General features: G+C 43.7%; 1 protein-coding gene across 1 annotated transcript in view; it reads right to left on the bottom strand.

Moving 5' to 3' along the window:
- Positions 1–1,577: 1,577 nt before the first annotated feature.
- The window catches only part of CDK16 (cyclin dependent kinase 16), a 186,736-nt gene continuing 163,882 nt past the window's right edge, over positions 1,578–24,431 (bottom strand). Inside the window, exon 17 of the mRNA XM_086940435.1 lies at positions 1,578–7,906. Within this exon, the coding sequence (XP_086796561.1) occupies positions 7,869–7,906 (38 nt within the window). The 3' untranslated portion in view covers positions 1,578–7,868. The remainder of the gene's footprint in view (positions 7,907–24,431) is intronic.

The following is a 24,431-nucleotide window of genomic DNA, read 5'->3' on the forward strand; positions in this document are numbered from 1 at the left end:
GTCTATCTCCTGTAGCAGTTTCTTGAGAATTTGGCTTTCCTCTGCATTGGGAGACTTGAGAGCCAACGGTGTATGCAGCCTCACGGGTGGAACTGGCTTTATGGATTCGGCACCAGCAGGCATCCTCAGACACAAGGCTGGAAAAGTGTTGAGGCCCGTGGAAGGTCTTTCTTCAACTTGTCAACCAGAGCTCGGAGGTGGTGGCAGCTTAGGCACGGGACTCAGGACCCATCACATGAGGGGTGGTGTTCGGCTCTGACATGCACCACCTTATAGGCCCTGAAAAAGGCTTAAACATTGACAGGATTGATGGAACATTCTCCGGCATCACCTCTTCTTCCAGAAATTCCTCCTCTTCCACTCTGAGTCTTTGTAGCGGATCTCGGTCTGGATAGGAGGCTGGGTGACCCACCCGATTACTCTTTCTAGGTGCCAAGAGGGCCTGACTCGCCGAAGACATCCAGCATCTCAAGAGGAGGATTTTAACAGTGTACTGTGGGTCCACTATCTGTCTACATGCGGACACAGTTTTCTATTTTTTTGTTGCTGCGGAACGCCAAACAGGAGTTAAACTGGCTCTCGTTGCGGTATGGCGAGAGGCAAATATTGCAGACAGCATGGAGATTTACCCATGGGTATATTGAAGGGCACTGTTGGCATCTTCTGAAGGGTGTCTGGTCCATCACTTTGATAGGGTCGTCATTCTACAATTGTAGACTGGAGCACACAGTGGCATGAAGGGCCTCCATGGCCTGGTCACTTGACGACAATGGGGTTGAGAAGCGGAGTAGACACTGTAAGAAGGAACGTGGGCGTCAAAGAGTATTCTCACAATGGGGTGGAAGGTAACACTCCAAAGCCATGACGGGAACCCACAATCTCATTGTGACTGGAAAATACAGTTTCACATCCGAACCAGACAAGAGGACAAAAACAATCCAACAACGGAGTCAGAGCCCATGCGCATCAATGACGAGAGGAGATACAAAGATCTCAGGATTGTAAATTCTTATTACAAGAAAAACAACTTGCAATCGTCAAAGCCCAACAATAGATGGCAGGAGCATGCAGAGCATATTCATTTACAAACACACTTGCTTAAAACATGTGATATATCAGGTCTTGTGGCTTAGTGGACTAGTGTGCCCACTGTAGGGGCATGTGTACGACATCATTGTCAGATTCAAATCCCGGCCGGTCCACTCAGCCTTTCATCTTTTTGAGGTCAATAAAATGAGTACCATTGAGTTAGGTAACAATAAACACTTGTTATTCAACGACAATATACCCATGGGTGAACGGGCAAATGCACGCTATATTGCACGAGTCCTGATAATGTTCTAACCCTCCATTTGTGACAACCTACAATTCAACTCTAAAATACTTTGGTTGTCCGCTCCACACTGGTCAGACTTAAAACACTTACGTTATGTCTAATACCAACAGGCGTTAAGGCAGAAGTGGTAGACAAAGTTCTTCAATTGAGGGCCCAGATGAACATTTTGTGAAGCGCCCTTTGACTGCAGATCCAGTACCTATACTTCGGGCCTTTTTGCTCCTCAAAATAAGGCAAAGCATTTTTTCTTTTAATCAAACTTTAATATTTATTTCCATCGCTTGTTTGATATGTCGCAGGTCATGATGCCAAACAGCAACAAGGAAACATGGCATACAGTTAATTTCATTTTCATTTTCCCACCGACCAACCCAAGCATGAAAATGGGATTGGAAAATGTATAAACTGAACAGCGGCATACAGAAGGGGTGGAAACTTAAGCGAACAAAAGGTAGGTCATTTGTGAGGTAGGGGGATGAGGGAGTGAATTCAGGTAATTTTAAAGAGTTGTTTCACTGCTGAAGCAAAGGAGGCCCCCATTTCCATTCCTGGCCACTTTTGGTCCCCTTCAAAGAACAAGATCTACTCAGCTGTTCAACAACAAGGTCTTCTCACCTCTCTTCAACATCTAGGAATTGAATTGTGTTTGCAAACAAAAGAAGGTTGGATAAAGTATTTTAAGCAATGATGGGAGGTAAACTAGGTTAACTATAAAGTTTTTCAGGATGATGTATCCAGATTGATGATACTCATGGTTAGAATTAAGATTTTTCATATCTGGGCGACTGCACTAGAGTTATGGGGGTCCGCCCCACCCATGGGGCCACCACTCACTGCATGCATACATACACAGACACACATTTTGTACGCCTCGTTTGGAGCCATGAAGAAACCAAAGGAAGACTGATACGGTCTCACATGGAGCATAAGTTTCCAAGGCGGGTCCCCTTTCTTTTGCCCTAGAGGTTTGTACAGGGTATCATTTATATTCCTAGATACCTGCGCACAGTATCGCTCAGGCTTTAGTTGAACAAAATAAGGCATTCTGGGAGTTGCATTCCTTGAGCGCTCTAGCCTACTAAAGATATTGGGGCAAAGGTTCAAGGTACTTTTGAGATTTTAATTTTTTTGGCTATCATTCTGATTAGTTGCACGGATTAGTGGATGTTTTTTGTGTAAAAAAATGATATAAATGACGTGTGTTAAAGTATGCAAAACAAATTAGCACCCTTAAAAAAATGTACAAATGAAGAAAAATCACTTGTTTATTTTCACCTCTTGCACTACAGCGGCCTAAGAGCAGCTCTAGAGCTGATGTCCTCAGAAGCAAAGCAGACATAGCAAGATCTTTCACGCCACAGAAAGTCCAGAAATGCCAGACTTCTGCTTCTAAGCTCTTAAAAGTTTAATACCTTCAACCCGCCAATGTCCAAAGGGAGGACATCTCAAAAGTACCTCACAAAGCAGTCACACTGCCATCTTTACATGAAACTGTACAACGTCCAGGGACTCAACATTAAGGCTTCCAGGTTTAAGTTGCTGAACTCTTTAAATTATTGTGCAGTACAGTTCAATAGCTGAACACTGCCCATGCAGACCTGCCCAAATTCTCAATTTTTTTTACTGTATGATGACATAGTGGAGCCTTTCGCCGAGCACGGTCTAAGACGCACTTAGACCCTGCCCCTCCCAAAAAAAAACAACCCCACAAAGGCATTTGAGCACCACGATGATGTCCTGGGAGGTTCAGACACCCATAATCTACATGGGCTGTGCAGAGCCTCTGAAGAAGACCTGAAAACACTTGGAAATCCACTATGTGAACGCGTTTCCTGCTCCACTGGAGATCACTGTGCAAGATTGCCTCTACGCCGTGTGTAGACAGTCAATATCGCGTGACACACAGTGGCACCAAGAGAGTTAGCGGGTCTGCATATGTAGAAGGAGCCAGGTGACTTGGACTTAACCAGGTAACAGAGAGTTTGGACTTTGACTCCTGTGGTCCTACCACCAATATGGTTTATAATAGCCAAGCATCAATTAGTGTAAGCTGCAATTCTTCATTACTAGGATGATTATTGGGGGTGGGGGTCTTGGAACGGAAAAAGACCCCAAGATGCTACAATTTAAACAAGGGAAAGACTTCCCTATTAACCCCTTCGATGCTGATGACGAGCTCAGCTCGTCATCAGCTACCGCGCTCGTATGCTGATGACTAGCTGAGCTCGTCATGTAACGCGGCTTTTTGAAAATAGCCGCACACAGCGGGAAAAGCCGCCACAGCGATGCGGTTAATGAAAATGTCCTTTTTCTTCCATAGTCCATATAGTTTTGTGGCGTTTCTGACCTGCTGCTTAAAATATCCGCATGATTAAAATAACTTTAAAAATAACTGAAGTATTGAGGCCAAGTGCAAAAGCATAATCTGCACAGGTATGACAGATACCTCAACTCCATTAAAAAGCTAAGGAATTTTTAAATAGAGAACACTATGTTGCGTACCTCATAGAATAAGTCATCCAAGAATTTACTGTCCAAATAAACACACAAGTGTCTCTTGGCTTTGATAAAAGATGCCTCTTATTGCCAAATGTTGTGCTACTAATCATATCCATCAAGGATGCAAGAAATTCGGAGTCAGCCCAACTGGACTTTGAATTTGTGATCTGCAGGATACACACAAATGGCTGCTGCAGGCACTCCGCTTAATGCAACAAATGCCAGAAAGTGTTAACCCCTTCGACGCTGGTGACGGAACCGCTCCGTTACCAGCCTTGGTCACGCTGTACTGGTGACGGAACGGTTCAGTTACGGCCTGCTCGGCACGCCTCTGTGGCGCTGATTTCGCGCCCGCGCGGCGCGTTCCATTGAGTGGGCGTGGCCGTGATGGAACCGCTCCGTCACAAGCACAGCATGCCTGAGGCTCGTGACGGAGCGGTTCCGTCACGAGTACGGGAGCCCCCCCCCCCCCCGCTAGCGCTGCGGCAGAATAGCCGCCGCAGCAAAGGGGTTAAATAAGGACTGTCATAAGGCTGGCAAAGTTCAGGATTCAATAACAACTTTTGCAAATAAAATGTAATTGCTCTGATACAAGGGATGATGACAGGACACATCAGTCACAAGGAGGGACAAGCTGGATATTTACCACAAAATAAAGGAGAACTCCAAAATCTTGAGGAAGCCTGGTAACAGCCATCCAATTGCTACTATCAAACGTAGGTCCAGAAGAAATGAAAAGTCAAGCGTAGCACAGGAAAGGTACAGCGCGTGTGAAAGAACTTTTTAAATGAACCTCTCTAACCGGGGCATCTCCAGCATAAGACCAGGAGAGCAGAATCGAAGCCAGTGTGTCCCATCTCTCGATGGTGGCCGGCATGCATATGGCAGGGGGTAAAGCAGTGTTTATTAGACATACATTGAAATTTCCTAGATGACCTTGGAAGCTCAGCATCAGCCTCATGCCCCTCTAGCATCTTTTTCACATGGCAACACCAAAGGCCACAAGGAAGGCCTTGAATAGCCAGAAGCTGGAAAAGGGGACCGGTCCAAGGAGATGATCCCCATTTTTTGGAGTCAGGAGCCTCTTCACATTGAGGGTAACAACCGGCCTCCATGTCACCAAACATGTTTTTACAAACCACTGTAATCTGGTACTTCAGTCCAACTAGAGGGAACCATGGCTAGAACTCGTGTGATGCTGTGGTTTATTAAACGACAGCCAGGAATGCAAACTTGGACTCCCTAAGACATGGATCCATAAGTAACTACGCCGACAGGCACTTCTTGGGTAGGGGCACATTTCAGATCTGCATCCCCCAGGCGGGGGCATGCACCGATTCACTGTATTTTCAGTTTGAAATAACACTTTGTCCTCCAGTGAAAATGGTTTCTTTATAGATTTTCATATTGCATATGAATTAATGGAAGATGAAATGAGGTGATCTATAAAAAAGCAACCCACACCTTCCCCATAAAGTCTCCAAAATTAAAAACCACAAAAATACTGAAAAAAAGCAACATCCAGATTCATAATGCTTTGTAAAATGCAAAATAAATGTGGCAATCTTTTCACACTCACACAGAGGACGTTTTTTCGTACCATACCTTGTGCAATCTCTGGGGTATAAAACAAAATAACTTCATTAATTTTTGTTTAAAAAAATATGTAAATGTTCTAGCAAATGGAAAAGGACAACATCAATCCACTGGGTTTCTTGGAGAAAAGAAACATTTCCCAGCATACCTAACACTGCCATCCTTGCAGGTGATGTCACCCTGAGAAAGAAGGTACAAGCAGCTGAGTAGTTACAAAAAAGAAGTATTAAAAGGAGTGTAAGTCCTCAAGAAATTAAAAATACAGGCTGGACATTTATGTTGGAGGAATAGGTATTTTTTTCAAGAATAGAGCTGCATCAAATGCACATGACCTTGGAAGGACACCATGATATGATGTTGTAGTGTTGGTCGTGTATTGTGAACGCGGACTACAAACGTCTGGAAATTCTGCCTTGTGTTCTAGCACTGCTGTGGTCCCAACACAGCGTTGGCCAAAACTACTAAAATGGGACAGTTTGTCGTGTCCTTGTTGTTGCTCAAGTGGGCTCAATTTCCTTATGCAGGAGCAGCAGCCTCGGCAAAAAGTATGCTGGCCTCTACCGACCACCATATACTAAATGCATCACTCCCAGGCCAGTTCCCCGTGAAGGGGCTGGTGTAAGGTGGTTGTCGGGTTTATGAGCAGTCTCCTCCTTCCCACGTTGTACCACCAAAGCCAATATAGTATTGGTTACTTGCTGCCCTTTCATCATGTCTTTGACTTTCATTAAACACTCCAGCTAGCTTGGCCAGAGGATAAGAGGGTGCTGGCCTCCTGTGTGTGATAATGCCCTACGTACCCTGCTATGAAGTCGGAGGTAGTTGCAGCAAGAGTGTACGATTCCGCTTGCACAAAAAAGATAAGCCTCCCCTACCTGGTTGGTGGAAGTCAGTCCTCCAAATACCAGTCCCCTGCTGAAAAAACAAAGTTGGATCCCCCCTCTCAAAGACATGCATCTTGATTCCTTTCACCCTGTGGGTGCACCTAGAAGTCCAGTACTCTTACTGGAACCATAAGATACTGAGAGCACCCACCATATGCTGGCCTTTCTTACATAACCTTCCTCTTTCTGGAGAAACCGAAAATTTAAATTCACTTGCCCCATGTGTGTCCTTCACAAATACTTCTGCCTTTCCCTGACAACCAAGGAAAGATGTCCCAACTTCTACTTTGAGTGTCCATCTCCCATGAATCACTCCATCAAAATCTAGACCAAGAGGTGACTGCTATGCCCTTTCCAGGTGAGGGTGTATCCTGTACCAGTCCCCTGAAAACCAGTCATAGGAATCTCATGGCACTGTTCACCTTGAATGACCTTCATTTGTAAACATCCTCCAGTGCTGTAAACAAAAGCAACTCAGTTCTCATGCGAAACACCCACCCCACACATGTCGACAAATGTTTCTTCTACTTGCTCAACCTCCGGGATTCTTCTATTCTTTTACCCCATTGATATGTCTCTTATCGCAGCCTCCTTCACAAGCACCAAAGGATAACGGTGTACACCTATGAGCGTTCTCATTTTAGAGTCACGCGTAACCAATGGACGAGAAGGACATCCATTCCCATGATGCTGCAGTTCTTACATCAGCTCCCGTCACAGAAACCAAAGAGGTCACATGTTCTCCTCTCTTATTAAAAACATCTCTACTTTATGGAACTGGTATCCCATCTCCCTATGCATGTGTGTCTTGTATGCCAGTTGAAAACACTGTAGGCAGGGGATATTGGCTTTTATTCCCCATGAGTCTTTGCATCTCTTATGCCTTTGACCACACAATGGAGCTGGATAATTCTGATGACTCCGATCTTGGTACTAGTCTTTCACACAAGTTATCATTTTTTGGATATATTGATGATATTTGCCCCTCTTTGCTGGCATATCTCTCCGGTTCCAGCGTAACTCCATATAAGGGCCAGGCAAAAGGTTTTCTTGGAGCAGTTTGCTGAGGTATCATGTACTCCCACTGAGCACAGACAACCAGTCTTCGGGGCAAGAAATAAAAATGAGTGATATTGGGGTGTGGAGGGATGGGCGATTATCTAGTTTGCTGTTTTCCAGTTCATTTTCGAACATTCCTCATTGTACGTAACACTGATTGAGTCCTCGCAAAGGAAGCTTTGGGGATGGGGACATTCACTAGTTCATGATTCCGATAAAGATTTATATATTGCATTTCATCATAGGAAAGAAAATAAGAAAACAAGGTCCGTGGCCTCCTGAAGCTTGCGTCTCCTTGACACCATGACACCACACCCGGCCAGCAGGGCAGGATCCTTCGCTGCCATACGCCTCTCTGGATGGAGCTGCCTTCCAGATCCAGACCCGTCCAGTCCGGCAGAGACTACTGGAGTATCCACCTGTTCTCCTGTCTCGCATCTTCTTGTGCTCTCCTTCCTGGCAGAAGGGTTGTAGTAGGATTCAACCGTCCTTCTTCAAACCACCAAACTTGGCCTGTGGGTCTGTCCGTTCACTGCAAATCCAAAACATACGACAACTAGTTAGGCGGAGTCTTGCAGAAGTGGGATGTGTGATGATAGAAGAAGTAGAGGGCAGACAGATACAGATTTGAAACAAATGAGCGGGGGTAGGGGAATGCGGACAATGGGAAGGACAGAGAGAAATTTGAAATATATGCAGGGTTTCTGGTTTTGAGTTAAAACAAATAATATATACGGTAACACTGGGTTTTGCTGCACATTTACTGTTTCATTCCCTTCTGGTGTCAAAGCAGTACAAGAGCAGCCTCTACCTCTACGCCCTGGTCTGTGATGGGTGCTCTCACAATGACGCACTCAGGCCATAGAAAAGCGGTTTATTTTGCCCCTATGACTATCCACAAAGTCCCTGAACCTTCTGAATACCTTGGACCTAATTCAATTCTTATTTCTGGAGCAAGGCTTGTTACATATAAGATTCAGATCACGGTTTCCTGCACCCTGCAGAGAAGAGGCCGGCAGGTTTGTAGCACAACTATGAGCAGGGTCCCCGTCGAAGGCAAGAGGCATCACATTGATGTCATCCTCCTTCACCGAGAGAGGGACAAAACTTTGCTTAATGAAAGCTTTGGTATCAAGATTGTGGCAACAATGATCACTGTGCCTATGGACACCTCTAAAATCAATGTCCTCCAATTCAGCGCTGCACACACCCCTATTCTTAGTTTTACATCGTAATGGTCTGAGAAACATGCCTGTAGGAGCTGCATCCCTTCACGCACTAGCACAAGGATCCGTCATGAACATCTTCAGCAACTATTCATAGCCCCAGAAAGAGTCCACGTGCCACATTTACTGTAACTGTGTGGTCTACAGTGAATACATCAACTAAAAAAAATGTACAAGATAGTGCTAGTGCGCCAGACAGCGCAGCACAGAAGCGTGGAGTCAGTCACTTCTCTGTTCCCTAGTATTTAGTGTAAACAGCGCAATTTGTGCAAACCAGGTGCATGGACCCCATTCTGCCCTGTACACAGAAGAATAACATGCTCACGATACAGCCTCAGGACCACCAAGCTCAGCTTTCATTCCCACTGACTGAACATGTCTTTATCCCGCAGTCTTTTCCCCCGCAGGGAATCACAACGCGGTCATTACAACAACTGCGTTGTTATTCCGCATACCATTATTCCGCAAGTCGGAACAACGACTTGCGGAGGGGGGGGGGCTGGATGTTGGAATAGTATAATTTACTTTTCCAACTCCAGTCTGTGCGGACAATAGGGAAGGTGTTGGATTTTAAATCCAACACCTCCCCCACCCCTCCGCAAGTTGTTGTTCCGACTTGTAGAGTAATGGTATGCAGAATCACAACGCGGTCGTTCTAACAACCGCGTTGTGATTCTCTGCGGGGTAAACGTTTTGTGGTAAACGTTGTTTACCCCACTGACTCAATTTGAAAATGAAGGTTGGAAAGTATGGTACCGAAACAAGGCTTGATATCTAGTAAAATCACTCGTACAAGAACCACATTGACCATATTTAATGGAAACATATGGAGCTGCGCTCGTTCTTTCACTCAAGAAGGACAATGCATCAGTAGAGAACATTACAGAGCACTACACTAGTTAGACTGTAAAGGTAAAGAGTCCTCAGCAACTCTTACCCATGCCTGGAGGTCCAGAGTTCCAGCACTGCTTTCATACAAACAATGGCTTGCATGTTTGGTATAAATATAATTCAGATATTATAATAATTCGTATTTGTAAAGCACAGACATATCACCCCTCAAGGGTGTCAAGGCACTGAGGGCCGTTGGGGAGATTGAGTTCGATATTACCCACAGCCACACAATGCTGAGCTGCCACTGGGAATCGAACCGTGGGCCCTGCGCTCCAAAGCTAGCTGCTCTGGCCACTGCACCACACCTCTCCACCAATCAATGTTTAGCTGGCTTCGCACGAACATCCTAATAAATTTCATCGGCAGGACTCTGCAAATTAAAATCAACTCCAGTCCCTTTGTGAACCGCCGGGCAAACGACCCGGTGCCAGGCTGCAGGTTATGAATTAGCAGTACTACCTCAGCTGCTTCTTTATACAGCAGCAGAGTCTGCTGTTTCTAAAGTCCTCATGAAGAACAACATGTATATTAATTCCTTGACAGGCAGCTCTGCTGTGATCAGGAGCCCATTTATTAGCACAGTTATTTCTTGGTCCTCCAAGGCACAGTATGTGATAGTGTGACACATGCTTGGGATAACAGTGCACAAAACGCCCACAATACATGGCTCATGTCTTAAGTAGAAAATATTAATTCAGTCAATCTTCGTCATTTGTCTAAAGACCAGAGCAGTAGGGAGGTGTGTCAAATGCCCACCATTAACATGAGGAGCAAACATAGCCTCACCATGTACATCCTTTACTTGGGGTGGGACTGCACTACTGGTAGGAAGAACTTAAGAGCTGGGGAATGCACAGGCAAGGAGTTGAGGAACTAATGCAGTTACTTGCAAGAGCAAATTCGAGGGAGAATTGGGAGCCTTTAAAGAATTAAGGAAGAAATGAGGGAAGGAAGAAAATAAAGGAATTATTTATAAGATGCGGGGAAACACCATCCCCAAGTTTTTATGAAGTGAAAGGAACTGACAACCACAGATATTTACAATTGTTTAAAACATTAGAAAATCATTGAAAAACCACCACCGGCATGCACAACAAATAGAAAATGAAAACAGGTAAACCTAAATCTATGCAACATTGTGCTGACCTAATAAATTTTAATAATGACATTTACCAAAAAGATACGGAACAGAGTTCTCCATGAAGTTCTGAACAAGTATTTATAATGTTTTCAGGATGGAATTTGTAACATTTATTTTTTCAAAGGTCCTACCATAAAGTATGATATAAATGTTTGAGTTATATTGAAAGAATTAAAACATTTCTATAAGGTAACTTCTAAAAATGAAATTCCCTAAAGTAGTCTGACTACTTTTGAATACTTATGTGTAGGATTCTGATCACAGCACTCATGCTCTGAAACATTGATATTTTTATGATCCAACCATAAATTTCATAAATATGTTTTGATTTTAATTCATTCATTACCTCTCAAATCTTGGAATAAAATTGCTCTACAATTATTAATACACAAAATATGTAATGTATTTTGATGTCCTGAAAACAAATTCGCTAAGACGGACCTTTTTATATTTTTTCTGTTTCAAGCATTGACTCTTGCATTTATTACGTTGGACTTTCCTCTGAGCATTTTTATTAGGTTCTGAATGCAAACTTTGCTACAACATTCAGAAGAACTTATCCTCAGTAACGCGGTTTCTGGTGGATATTCTAGCTAACCGCAGACTCCTCAGCTTTAGAATATCCCCAAGCAAAAGGTTGAATTCAAAAGATTTTTCAGGATAGCCGTGAGCCCTGGGAGGTTGTGTTGTACGGCTCCATTTTGACCTTGTTGCACCCTAGAAGTGGCGGTTGGAGCTACATATAAGCACCACCCAAGCACACGGACAACGGAACCTTTCTTGACACAGTCTGCACTATAAGACATGGAGCCAAAAAAACAATTGACTGTGCCAGGGTGCAAATGCCAAATTTGAGACCTTTTTTGATGGAAAAAAGACCATTCCACCGAATGGGGCATTGAGAAGGGGATGAGGAGACTGCTGTCCGTTAGAGTATCCACCAGAAAGTGCATTATTGAAATAAGTAACTTGCTTTTTTATTGGATACTTCTAACCAAAGATTCCTCACCTTTAGAATAGATACCAACCCAGTATCTCACAAGGTGGTCAGTCTGTGGAATGTCTCAGAACAAATAATCCTACAGGAAAAACGACCAAGATATCCTTACTGTCAGACATGGCTGCCAAGACAGTAGTGCTTCTTGAGCCTATGCACGAATGGCCACTTTGTGGCTGACAAAAATCCAGGACAGGTTATGTTAATAGTATTTGCAAAGTGTAACGATCGCCCAGGGGTCACTAGGCACTGGAGTATCAAGTGAGTAGCAAGAAAGAAAGATATGCACTATATCGGTTTGTCAAATGCCTGCTTGAAAAGCCACGTCTTTAGTGCTTTTCTTCAGTGGATTTTTATTGGGAGAGAATTCCATTGCTTAAGTTCAAGTACTGAAAATCTATGCCCTCCACCCTAATTCCCATGACTGTCATTTCCAGGGTAGAGTTGCATAACACCACCTAATGGCACACAGGGGCTTTTCTGAAAAATCTTCCAAAACCAGTGTGGCACCTGGGCATATTGTAAAGGTGAGAAATCTGCTGTTAGAAGCATCCATCAGGAAAAATGAGCTACTAGATAGATCTGCACATGGTATCCCCAATTTCAAATTCAGAACATTCTGGATATCATAGATCAAACATGGTCAACTTATGATATTTTGAATATAGCACTTATGAAGACATTTTGAACAGAGAATACATTGTGAACTTTTCTTATTAGTTAGCTTTTTTATCTAAAGCTGTAGGCAACCTTAAGGTGGCATCATAGAACATCTGATTAAAAAATGTTAACACCAAATTTACGGTTCATCTTACAGAAGTCGCTTTCATAAACTTCTACTCTTGGATTGAGACACAAAAATCCAAAGCAGAGTTCACAAAGAAGCTCGAAACAAAAGTATTTTTAAACCTCTCCCATGACGGGTTTCATTATAAAATTGAAATACTCAGTCATGAGGAGAAGGACCCAGAGAGGCAGACCGTGCCATTTATGCAGAAGAGGGTGCATGCGTAGAGCAGAAGTGTAGGAAAACAAAGAGTGTTATGTAAAAGAATGCGAGTGCCCCATTTGTGTCCTTGAGTATCCAGAGGAAGGCGGTGTGCAGATTCTATCCTGCCAAAGCAGATTAATACCAGCTGAAGGGATCTACGCACCAGCGTAAGCCCATGCCTGGCTCCGACCAGTGCGAAGCTGGGCATTCATGTCTGTGCTTGAATGTGCTAACTAAAAATGGATGTAGCCATGCGTTTCTAAGCAAGTTGTTTCAGACAGTACTGAAGCAGAAATTTGTTAAACGATTTTGAAATAAAAAGTTCAAAAATAAAACAAAGATATTGCAAATATTTGTCATTATCTGCATTTGAATTTTGGTATGAAAAAGCAAGATCATGAAATGCTGAAAACAGCATTAGATATGAGGTCCTAGACAAATAATTCCCTAAGCTTCAAATAAATAAAATTGTGATGCTAATAGATTATAAAATTTTGATTCTAGGGATAACCAACATGCTGTCACCAGAACGTAGTACTAAGTTCTAAAGTCGGATTACGTGGAAAAAGAGTTCTGAAATTCCCAACAATGGAGGTTTAGCCCCCTATGCTCTAAAGCTTTAAAATGTATGTCTTTGTGATATGAGATGTTGAACACAGACTTTGGTGCATAATTCTTTACCCAATTTCTTGTAAAGATTCCATATTAAAATATATACATGTAACCAAATCTGTTGCTCATCTTCTAACACCAAATGCTTAAAATATGAACAAATAAATCTGTATGAAATTCTGAACATGAAATGCTTTAAATAATTCTGTACAATTAGTAAAGTGGTCCATTTTTAAGATAGGCCTTTCAGAATCGGAGTAGAGATTGTCAGGAACTGAAAGAGTTCATAAGGTGCAATACTCCTAGAGTGATAGACAGAGAGTGAGTGAAAAAAATGAGTGAATAATCGAATGTGAGAGAATGTAAAGAGTGTGAGTGTAACATGCCAGTGTGTGTGTGTGTGTGAGAGTGTTTTCATTGTGCAGAAAAGGAGAAGTCAGTGAGGACACTTGTCACACATTAGCCTATAGAAAGGCTCTGTGATTTTGTGGTTTGTCTGAAGTAAAGATAAAAACAATACTGTATAGTTAAAGAGAATAGCGGAGTTTTGAGATGGACTTTGATGGTAAAACTTTAGTTCTGTAGGATACTGATAGGAGAACTTGCCCAATAAACATGGAGAGGAAGGCCCTTTTGTCACTTCCACATTTTCAGCAGCAAGAACAGAAGAGGCGTTGTAGGACTGGGGCTGTGTCAAAGTATTTATTACTAGGAGGAAGCAGTCAGAAAAACTGCTAAAACATAACATGCCCTGTGAAGTAGTGTGCTCTTGGTGAGCAGGATCAGTGCATGGCAACACTGTAGGCATGCTCAGATTCTAAATGCAGAGCTCTACTGATGGACTTCAAGGTCCCTGCTATACTAAGGTTTCTTACTGTTGCCCTGCAACATTGTGTTTTGGTGTGGTCAAGCGGTACCAGTCTTCAACTTAGGATGATGCCTTAATGGATGGATCAAGAATTCCTACTGTTCTTGGTTTCTGTGCTGAAGACTGCCAGAAAGTGATACATTGCAATGATGGGCTTCATGAACGTACCATTTAGGTACTTTTCATTAGTGGTGCAGTCGCTGCAGTCAGGTTTATTGCAAAGTGTTGAAGAGCCATACCTACTTTGCTATAATGTTTTGTATTGATTTGTGCATTTCTAGGTTTCTTATAGGTACAGTATGTAATTGTTGGCATTCCCAAGAACGCAGAGGAGGGCCTTGGCCTCAATACCTACATGGGAAGCGTTCCGAACTCAATCCAGTGGTAGAAGTAGACCTGTGGTGTTGGGAGACACATCAGCGTTCATGTAGCTGAGCACTGACATATTAATATATGTGCAAGAAAGCACACAAAGTTGTGTGTGCGGGTAAGCGTGAGACAGAAAGAGAGAAAGATTGAACAAAGGTAGCATAAGTGGGTGAGAGCAAAGGGAAGGAAGATCCCTTAGACAAACGAGGAGGCCGCGAGAGGCAGGAAAGAAAAGAAACACTGGGTTGTGCAACAGCTTTTTATGGTTGTCTGATAGAATATAGAGGACACAAATATTGTGTGCTAAAAATATTGTCCAAAAATAATATTGAGAACATAAGTGCAAATAGACCAGGACAGATTTACCATTATCAACTCAACATTGCAAATATATTAATATATATATAGACATACATATATACAAACACATATGTATGTATATACATATGGACAGAGTTACTTACTTTGTAGCATCTGTTTGTGGCATTTAGTGCTGTAGATTCACATGCTGTGCATACTTCTGACATTCAGTGTTGGGCTCGGACATGAACAACTTGTTTTTGTTCACAGAATTCCTTGAGTTACAAGGTGTGTGCTACTCCACCTATTGTAAACAATGCACATGTGCATCAGCTCCATAGTTCAATTGTTTTTCTTCCTCCCGGAGGGCGAAGATGTAGACGGAGCATATAGATACAGAAGAGATGACCATGCAAAATAATGAATTATAGGCATGAGCACTTGCAACTGACCTCAGGCGGCCGGACAAGAGTGTGGTAGAATGTGAATCTACAGCACTTCACATGCCACAAACAGATGCTTACAGGGTAAGGACCATTTTCACTTTGTGGCATGTGTAGCTGTAGATACACATGCAGTGCATAGACTGTAAAGCAGTAGACCCCAAAAAGCGGTGGCTTAGCCTGAGGAAGTCGCAGATTGTAACAGTGTGCTTTCGACAGCCTGGTCAACTCTAGCTTGTTGTCTATCCAGGCCAGTCACACAGTAATGTTTAGTAAAAGTGAGAGGAGTGGACCATGTGGCTGCCTTACAGATGTCAGCTATTGGTATATTCCCCAAGAAAGCCATCAAAGCACACTTTTTGCGAATGAAATTTGGTCTTGGAGGGAGAGGAAGGGGCCTTTTAGCTTTGGCCTAACAAGTCTGAATACACTTGGCAAGCCAACAAGCAATTCCTGCTTTGAAAATAGCCTGGCCATTGTGTACCTCGGAGTAGGCCATGACAATTAGTCATGTCTTACTGAACAGTTTTGCTCTATTCACATAATAATAATTTAACACCCTTTTAACATCTAAGGTATGCAAGGTGTGTTCTGCTACAGACTATGGATGTGGAAAGAAAACGGCCTCTCAATTTGTTTGCTTGAGATGAAAACTGGAAACCACCTTAGAAAGAAATTTGGGGTTGGTTCAGAGGACCAACCTACCCGATGAACCTGGAAGAAAGGGTCCTACAAGATGTGTGTGTTTCTCATTGACTCGCCTAAGGGAAGTAATGGCTACAAGGAAGGCTACCTTCCATGAATTAACCTGTAACAGGGAAGAGCAAAAGGGCTCGAAAGGAGGGCCCATGAGCCTAGTTAAGATGATGTTGAGATTCCATATCGGAGCAGGGAGCGTCCTAGGAGGCATAACCTGCTTACGCCCTTCCATATAGGCCTTAATGTCTGGTACCCTGAAGATGGAAGTGTGCTGCCTATTTTGTAGGTAAGCAGCAACAGCAGCCAAATGTAACCGAATGAAGGTGATGGAGGTAATAAATTATGTCTTGTACTGACAGTGTGAGAAGATTGATATGTTTTGGGAGGCAACGCTGCACAAAATGCTTCGATTTGGCCGCGTAGCATGCCCTCGTGCTGCGTGAAGAATGCACAAACATTCTTCCAATAGTTTGAGATAGCTGAACTCTACAACCTCAGGAGCCAAATCGTAAGTCAGCTGCAGGGGACTGGGGAGCTAGATGCCCTTTGTTTTGTGTGGGAAGCGTCTCGTGAAGAACCAGGGAGAGTTCCAGCAGAATGGAGTACCAAGGCTGGCACATCCATGTTGGGGCTACTAGGATGAGGGTGAGTGTCGTCTGCCTCAGCTTGCGAACTACAAACTATAGGAGCGTGAGAGGCAAAAAGCTTAGGGAAATATCCCTGACCAGTTCATCCATAGTGCATTGCCCATGGACCACAAGTGTTGGAATCGGGTTGCAAAGTTTAGGCATTTTGCATTTTTAGCAATTGCAAACAGGTCTATGTGAGGGAATCTCCACCACCAGAAGTACATGAGTAGGGTCTGGTTGTGAAGTTCCCACTTGTGGACTTGTTGACACGTCCTGCTGAGCAGATCAGTCAAGTAATTGTCCAGACTCGGAATGGACTGTATGACCCACTGTGCTTTGTGATGAATCGACCACTTATAGATGCTCTGGACTAGAGAAGACAGCTGGGTTGTGTGTATGCCCCCTTGCTTTTGTAGGTAAAACACAGCTCTGGTGTTGTCCGTCCAGACTAAAACGAGCTTGTTGTAAATGAGTGGAAGAAATGATCCAAGAGCAAATTGAATAGCCAGCAGCTCTAGGTGTTGATGTGGAGGCCCTGCTCTGAGGGTGAACACATACCCTGGATTGTGTGATCTTGGAGATGCGCCCCCCATCTGGTGAGCGAGACATCTGTGGTGATGGTCTCTAGAGGAAATGGGTCTAGAAAAGGCCAATCATGTAACAGATTACTGGCATTCCAACACTGCAGAAAGCGACGTGTTTGGCCCCAGATCAACAGTAGATCCTCCTAAAGACTCACTGACTGAGACCACTATGCTTCTAGGCACTGCTGTAAGTGAAGTATGTGTAAACCTGCATGTGGCACTATTGCAAAGCAGGATGCCCTCATGCCTAGCAAACTCAATACTGTTCTTACTGTTGCCTGCTGATTCAGCTGAAAAAAAGATAGGAGATTTTGGAAAGTGTTGACCTTGGTCAGGCTTGGATAAGCCTTCCCCACGCTTGTGCCCCGGGAAAGGGTTGTACCTGGAAGGGCCGAGGATGAGATTTGGCTATATTTAACTGGAAGCCAAGCTTGTGACGGTCTATGGTCGCTTGCGTGTGTGCCAGACATTGCTGTTGCGAAGCCCTCTTGATCAATCAGTCATCAAGGTAAGACAATACATGGATGCCACCCCGCCTGAAGTTAGTGGCTGCCATAGCTAGACATTTGGTGAAGACTCTGGGGGTAGTTGTGACCTCGAAAGGCAGCACCTTGAACTGATAATGCTGTCCACTCACCACAAACCGCAGAAGTCTTGGATGGGAATATGCAAGCAGGCGTCCAAGTCGAGGGTGGTCATGAAGTCACCTTGCCGCAACAGAGGGATGACAATCGGAAGACTGCCCATGTGGAAATGTTCTGACAGGATGTACTTGTTGAGGTCAGGCGCGATGCAGTGGTGGCATAGGCTCTATGGCCCCTTTGGCAAGTAGTATGAGCACGTCTTCTTGGAACAGACTTTGGCGTTCAGTGGATAACTTGTGTCTGTGCAGAAGACTGTTCAGTGGTGCTAGTTTAATGCTAAACAATACCCCTCCCATATGATGTCTAGTACCCACCGGTCGGAGCTGAATTGCCTCACCTAGTCAGCCCCGAAAGGTGTTGAGTGGTTAGGGGACAGGAGGACAGTCTCACTGTTATGGAAGCTGCCCCTTTACCTCTACCCTTGTTCCCTTTATACCCTCCCCTGTGGAAACCCTGTGAAGAGCTTGCTGCTGTTGTCTGATGTAGGAGGTGGGAGGCTCAGGGGCTGCTGTTGCTTTGGCTGTGCCACGGTACTGAGTGCGGTGAGGAGCCTCGGGCACAAGGTGTCTGTAGTGCACCCATGGCTTTAGCCGTGTTAGTATCTTTATTTTCTCGAGCATCTCATCGAACTGTGGGCCAAAAAGATACCTTCGGTTGAAGGGTACCTTAAGGAGGTATTGTTGTACCATGGGTTTAAAACCGGAGACATGCAGCCATACATGTTCCTTTAGGAGAAGAATAGAATTAATGCAGCACTCCGCTGTGTCTGCAGGGTACGGAGCACAGGGAATATTGGTGTTGGAGATCATCTTTCACTCCGTCACCAACTCCTGCTTCCTAACACCGTTTGCGGTATTGATCTAGCGTGCTAGAGCAGGAGGACGGTCTTTTCGCTACTTAGCTCCTCATGCTTGGAATGACCTCCCAATCTCTTTGAGACAGACCTCTAGCCTTCTGTCCTTCCGAAAGGCCCTTAAGACATGACTTTTCCCTTAATTTGATTTTGCTTCCTGTGTCTGCACGTCCTCTCAGTGTTATGTTCTCCCTTCTTCGGTTGGGTTTCCTTCGATAAAGCGCCGGGATACTCCGTGGAGTGGCTGTGCGCTATAGAAGTATAAAAATAACATAACATAACATCTGAAAAATATTGCATAAGATCAGCAATTTGATACAAGCGGGCCCAATCATACCCAGAGAGGAAGCCAATGGAATTAGCAATGCCATACTGAGTGGCAGATTGCAGCGCAACACGCTTACCAGCCGCATCTGTTTTTGCTTGCCCAGTTAGAGGTGCATCCCCTGTGCCCTATGAGTTGGCTCTCTTTCAGGCTGTGTATATCACCAGTGAATCAGGGGGTAATTGACCGGTGATGTAGAGGGGTCTGATGGAAATGCTTTAAGCTTGTCAGCCTGGGGTGTGATGAATAGCATTCACGTGCTCCTTGAAGATTTCCCCGGCAGATTTTAGCATGCCTTTAACATGGGTAGGTATTGGAGGGACCTCGGAGTAGAGGAGAAGGGTTTCTAGAAGGAAATCCTGCTCCTGAGGTTGAACATTCAGTGCAACCTTATGAAAAGCTTTTACCCTCAAGAAGTACCTCTCATGAGGTCATGTCGTCAGGGGGAGATAGTTTGGCCGGGTACAAATCTGGGTCAGTGGGAGCTGGATGTGCAAGTGTCACCTAGGGCACTGAAAAATTGGTGCTGAGAGATCCAGCGTCTGTGTGATCAATAAAGTTTTTCAATGACAGTTTTTTTTCAAATTAAGTTTTTTACACTTTGTATCTTCTTAAGTATTTTATTCATACTGTTGTGATCTGTTCAATATAATATCGTAGTCACATTTATTGATTATCCATCAATATATTCAACTTTCTTATTTTTTATATAAATGAAAAACCACATTCCTTCCAATGCATTTCGGCCGAGGGGCCTTCATCGGGGAAGTCTGTGAAACAAGAAATGCATCCATCACTATTTTTCTCTAACACAAAAAAATGTCAATATAATATATAACACAGTGTCTTTATCCAACCTAAATGTTCTAATTAAATAACACGTATCAAATTTCAAAACAGTACACACACTTCTAAGCAAGTACTTGTCTACCCATATTCAAGGATTCTGTTTAGTGTGACAACCCTCCCTGCGGGGTTTCACGATGTTGCAATGAAAATCATTTGTGTTTAAAATGCATCGCCATGTTAAGTTGTATCAAGTGAAACATGTTCAATAATGGTTACTGTAAGACTATGAGCGTTCGTATCCAAACAGAGAAATGTTACTTGTTTAAACCCGCATCGGTTACTTACTGGCTAACATGCCCGAACTTAATACAAAGTTACGCGCGTCAGTTATCGTTTTTATGAGCCCCTAGTCGGTTGCTTACCTGGTTCGTGTTGCTTAAGGCGTCCTATGGCGCTGCATGAATAGCTGTCCTCGGTGTGGAGAAGTTCGCGTGTGATGCGTAGGGTGTGGCTTGAAACACAAGATTACGCGCGTGTTTACTTAAAGGGCTATGTGCGCGTGTTTAAAGGGGCTGTACGTTATGCTAGCGCTTGAGATACCGGAGTGTATTAGAGGGACGACAAAGTGTATCTATATAATCGGTGGTCCGGTGGGTGCACAATGAAATTAAGATACAGTGAATTATTCCAAAAATCCATGATTAACTACAGCACAAAACATTACTATTACATTATACATGACATGAAATTAAAATGAAAACTTAAGAGAATGTCAGTGTTTAGCACGGTATTTAGCACAGCACAAAACGTATATTAGTGCATTATATTGTGATGTTCATAAATAGCAACTGAATTCTGTCCGTTCATTGATCCCCTTCGGGGTCAAAGTCTGTAAGTGGTATATCCAGTGGTTTTCACGTTTTAAAAGAGTTTTTTTGTTATCTCTTTCTTCTTGTCTTTCCACCACTTCCAATATTCAAGCCTTAATTTGGTTCACTTGGTGATTATGTTCAATAAAATGGGTTGCCACTGCTGTCATTGAAAAACTTTATTGATCACACAGACGCTGGATCTCTCAGCACCAATTTTTCAGTGCCCTAGGTGACACTTGCACATCCAGTGCCAGTGCTGTCTTCAATCAATGTCATATACTGCTGAGCGGGGGGTAACCCTAAGGAGCACGAAATACGCCTTAAACCGCACACATAACTGCGCAGTGCACGGTCATCTTCTACAGATCTACAGGTTAGTCATTTCAAGGGTCAGCAGCCTGGGCATCATATGGAGGGTTGTAGGGCGATCCAGAACTGTCCACACCTGCCTGGACAAGATCCCAGTGGAGAATATAAGTGTGGGCCCACAGGCAGCTAAGGGGTGGTAGGAAAAGGAGGGGACGGAGGAAGTGGAAGTTGAGTTGGAGGAGAAGGTGGTGGAGGAAGAGGAGTAGAAGGCGGCTTAGAAGGACCAGGCACGGATGGAGCGGGGCCTGTGTCGCGGTGCTGAGACCTTTTGGACTTCACCTCCGAAGGAGGGTTGAGGGTCTTTCGAAAGTGGGGGTCAGAGTCCTTGGGTTGAACAGGCTGCACCATGAACCGGCATATGCCGGGTTGAATGTGAATCCTCTGCTGCCCAGCGTAGAGGCTTTCCTGAAGCCACTTTAGGATGGGATGGGCACTTTCCTCCAGTGATGGCCTGGACAGAGCCAAATCAGATCAGCACCCTGAATGCCCGGAGGTGGATCTCTGCTCTGAAGATTTCGGCTACTAGTGCGACAGAGAGGACATCTCCGGATACGGAGCAAAGTGGCGGGTGGCCGCAAGGGCTGAGGCTTCAAAGAGGGCACAGTGGCGAAGGTATCGAGGGCGTTGGGCCCAGTTCAGCAGTTTGGTCCGAACCTTGGCCCGAGGCAGAGGCAGCTGGAGCCATCAAATGAGACGCTGGAGCTTTAGGCTGGTGCCTCTGAGGGATGGGAGACAAGACTGTACTAGATTTTCTTGGCGATTCGGAGACCGGCACAAGTTTCAGGCTTCGTGCAAATCAGTACTTGGGAACTTGGCATGGCAAGTTGGGGAGAACCAAAAACGAGTCCATTACTTCAAGTGGACATTCTCTGCTGTCTAAGTGATGGGAGTTGTGGGGGCAGAGCCCTAAAGTGGACATTTTGAAGCGGCACCCAATGATGGAGACCGATGAACAGCAGAATTGTTTGGACTTTGGACCGACGAGGGACGAGTACATGGTGACGACTTAGAGCTCTCCTAGACACATCTTAACCAGAGGCCAGAAAAAAAACAATCTGACTATGGAGCAGATACCCATTTGCATTGTTCACAGTAGGTGGATTCACCACAACTTGTGACTCGAAAAGACTTCATTGATCAAAAAGAAGTTCCATACGACCAAGCCCAACACTAGATGGCTGGAGAGAGTACATATATCTCCAGAAAGGATGACTAAGACATGTGCAGTTCCATTGATTTTATTGTTGCCTGCTACCAGATGCTAGACTGCGTGGCAGTCTTGGCCACTGATAACAAGATCGCTGAACGCCGCCATTTTAAACTCTACTTCCATGGTGAACATGTCACAAAAACTACAAAAACAGTGCTACTGAAGACATACTTGTAGTTTCAACCTTAAGGAGATCAAGAGACCCAATATAATATAAATAAAACATCTTATAATGTGTAGCTAACAAATAATTGAATTCACATTAGTTTTGTGCTTAAAACCACCAATAGCCTGATTTTTTTCAGCAAATACCATGATATTTTTGCAATTACATATTTTCTTAGCATGCTGCCAACCTGTTAACAAGCACATTGTCATTCAATTCAGCCCCTGTGGGCTATAACATGATGCCTTAAAGGTAAATCAACACCTTTTTTGGTCAACATTCATCTTTTGCTCAACATTGCTTACTTGGTGTTTACAAAATGGATCATTAATATACAAATAATTAACACTTTTGAATTCATATCGCAATTCATTCTAGTGAGATGTACAAAATGTATGGATTGTACACATTGAGTCAATACGGAGAAGTACAAACCAGGTCTAACTAGGAACACTAAGAAGATCAAAGGCAAATAAATATGTAAGACTAGTTTTGCTGTCTACATGCTGCAATGCCCGTGTGGCTTGCGATACATAGGCAGCACTATCTTAGAAGTCCATAAGAGAGTCCTGCAACAACATTTAAGGGCTATTAGAAATGGGGACAGGACTTATCCTGTCGCTCACCCTTTCGAAAGATTCCATAATAAAGATTTTAAAGGATTAACTTACTATGTGATTGATGCAGTGGCCAACGATCCTAGAGGTGGAAACAGGGAGAAAAAACTAAGGAGGTTGGAGTCCTGATCTCTTATAGATCTGGACTCAAAACAGCCAGGGCATTTGAACGTAGAAGTGGACTTGCACACACATTTATAATTCAGTAAGAGAGGAGTATTAAATGAATTGTGAAATCAGAATTTTTTTTTTTAAAAGAATCTTTTAGCCATTTTTTTTACAGACTTAGCTAGTGTGTTAATAAGGGGGAGATCTATAGACAGTGTCATGATATAGGAATGTATGCCCACTTGGGCTTAATTAGGAATGCATCGAAACGCGTCTGGTAGCAGTCGACAATAAAAACTATGGAACCGCACATGGCTTGGTCATCCTTTCTGGAGGAAAAGTGAATATACATACACACGCTCACACACACACTTAGCTTTTTCATAGACACTTACCTTCACAATATTCTTGTCCATGAAATTCTATACACAATATTTTATAGGTATTTTATTTCTGACATTTTGGTCAACCGCCATTATTAGGACAGCAACCTCCCAACGCCCTGAACTGCCACCACATTATTTTAACCTTTGACAACTCAAGAGGGAGGGGCAGAAAACAGGTAAAAGGAAGGTCAAATAGGAAAGCCAAGAGTAGGACTTTGGCTGTCTGTAGAAGTTGTTGTAGCCGTAGGGGAGACAATGCCATTTCCAAGCACCAGCTGTTGGCATGCAGGATCTTAACGGAGGTTAGATAAGATAAAGAAGTACCTGCCCCTCATTACATGACTAAAAGTCTGTGTCCACCACAAGGATGGTCGGAAGGCCTGAAAAAGGAGACAGTTTTAATTGGTTTTAAGACTGCGTTGCATAAGGGAAAAGCATACAAGGACGAGATCTGCAATGCACCAGCAGCTGCGCCATGTACTAGGAGTGAGACAAAAACAGGCTGGGGAGGCGGGGGGGTGGGGACTAGATTAAAGTAAAGAAGCCAAGCTCAAGAGGTAGTACGCACCTGAGCACACAGGAGAGCAGCTTTAAGAAGGATAACTACTTGAATAAAGAAAATTGTTATCAATGTGAAACAATAGATTTGATCTTTAATATTTATAGATTCTAATAAAGCATGCCTTCATGTAATCAAGTGATTGATTAGGAAAAGTTCTCCTTATTAAAGGGTTTTGAATACAAGTGTACAGTCTACAAGTGTCTGTAAGGAACATCCATTATCATGCGCCAGCTAGACTTTTCAGTGTTACTGTTTCAACGCCTGATGGGGAAAAAGGGGATTAATATGAATCTAGAACTATTCAAGAGGCTAAACTATGGTTGCATGTACCTACTTTCTTTTACAGCATGAATCCGTAGTAGATTCAGTTAAGCTTCTCCAGTTTGTATTGATACAAGTGGCA

This window comes from Lissotriton vulgaris, chromosome 10 (genome assembly GCF_964263255.1).
Source record: "Lissotriton vulgaris chromosome 10, aLisVul1.2, whole genome shotgun sequence".
NCBI classification, from domain to species: Eukaryota; Metazoa; Chordata; class Amphibia; order Caudata; family Salamandridae; genus Lissotriton; species Lissotriton vulgaris.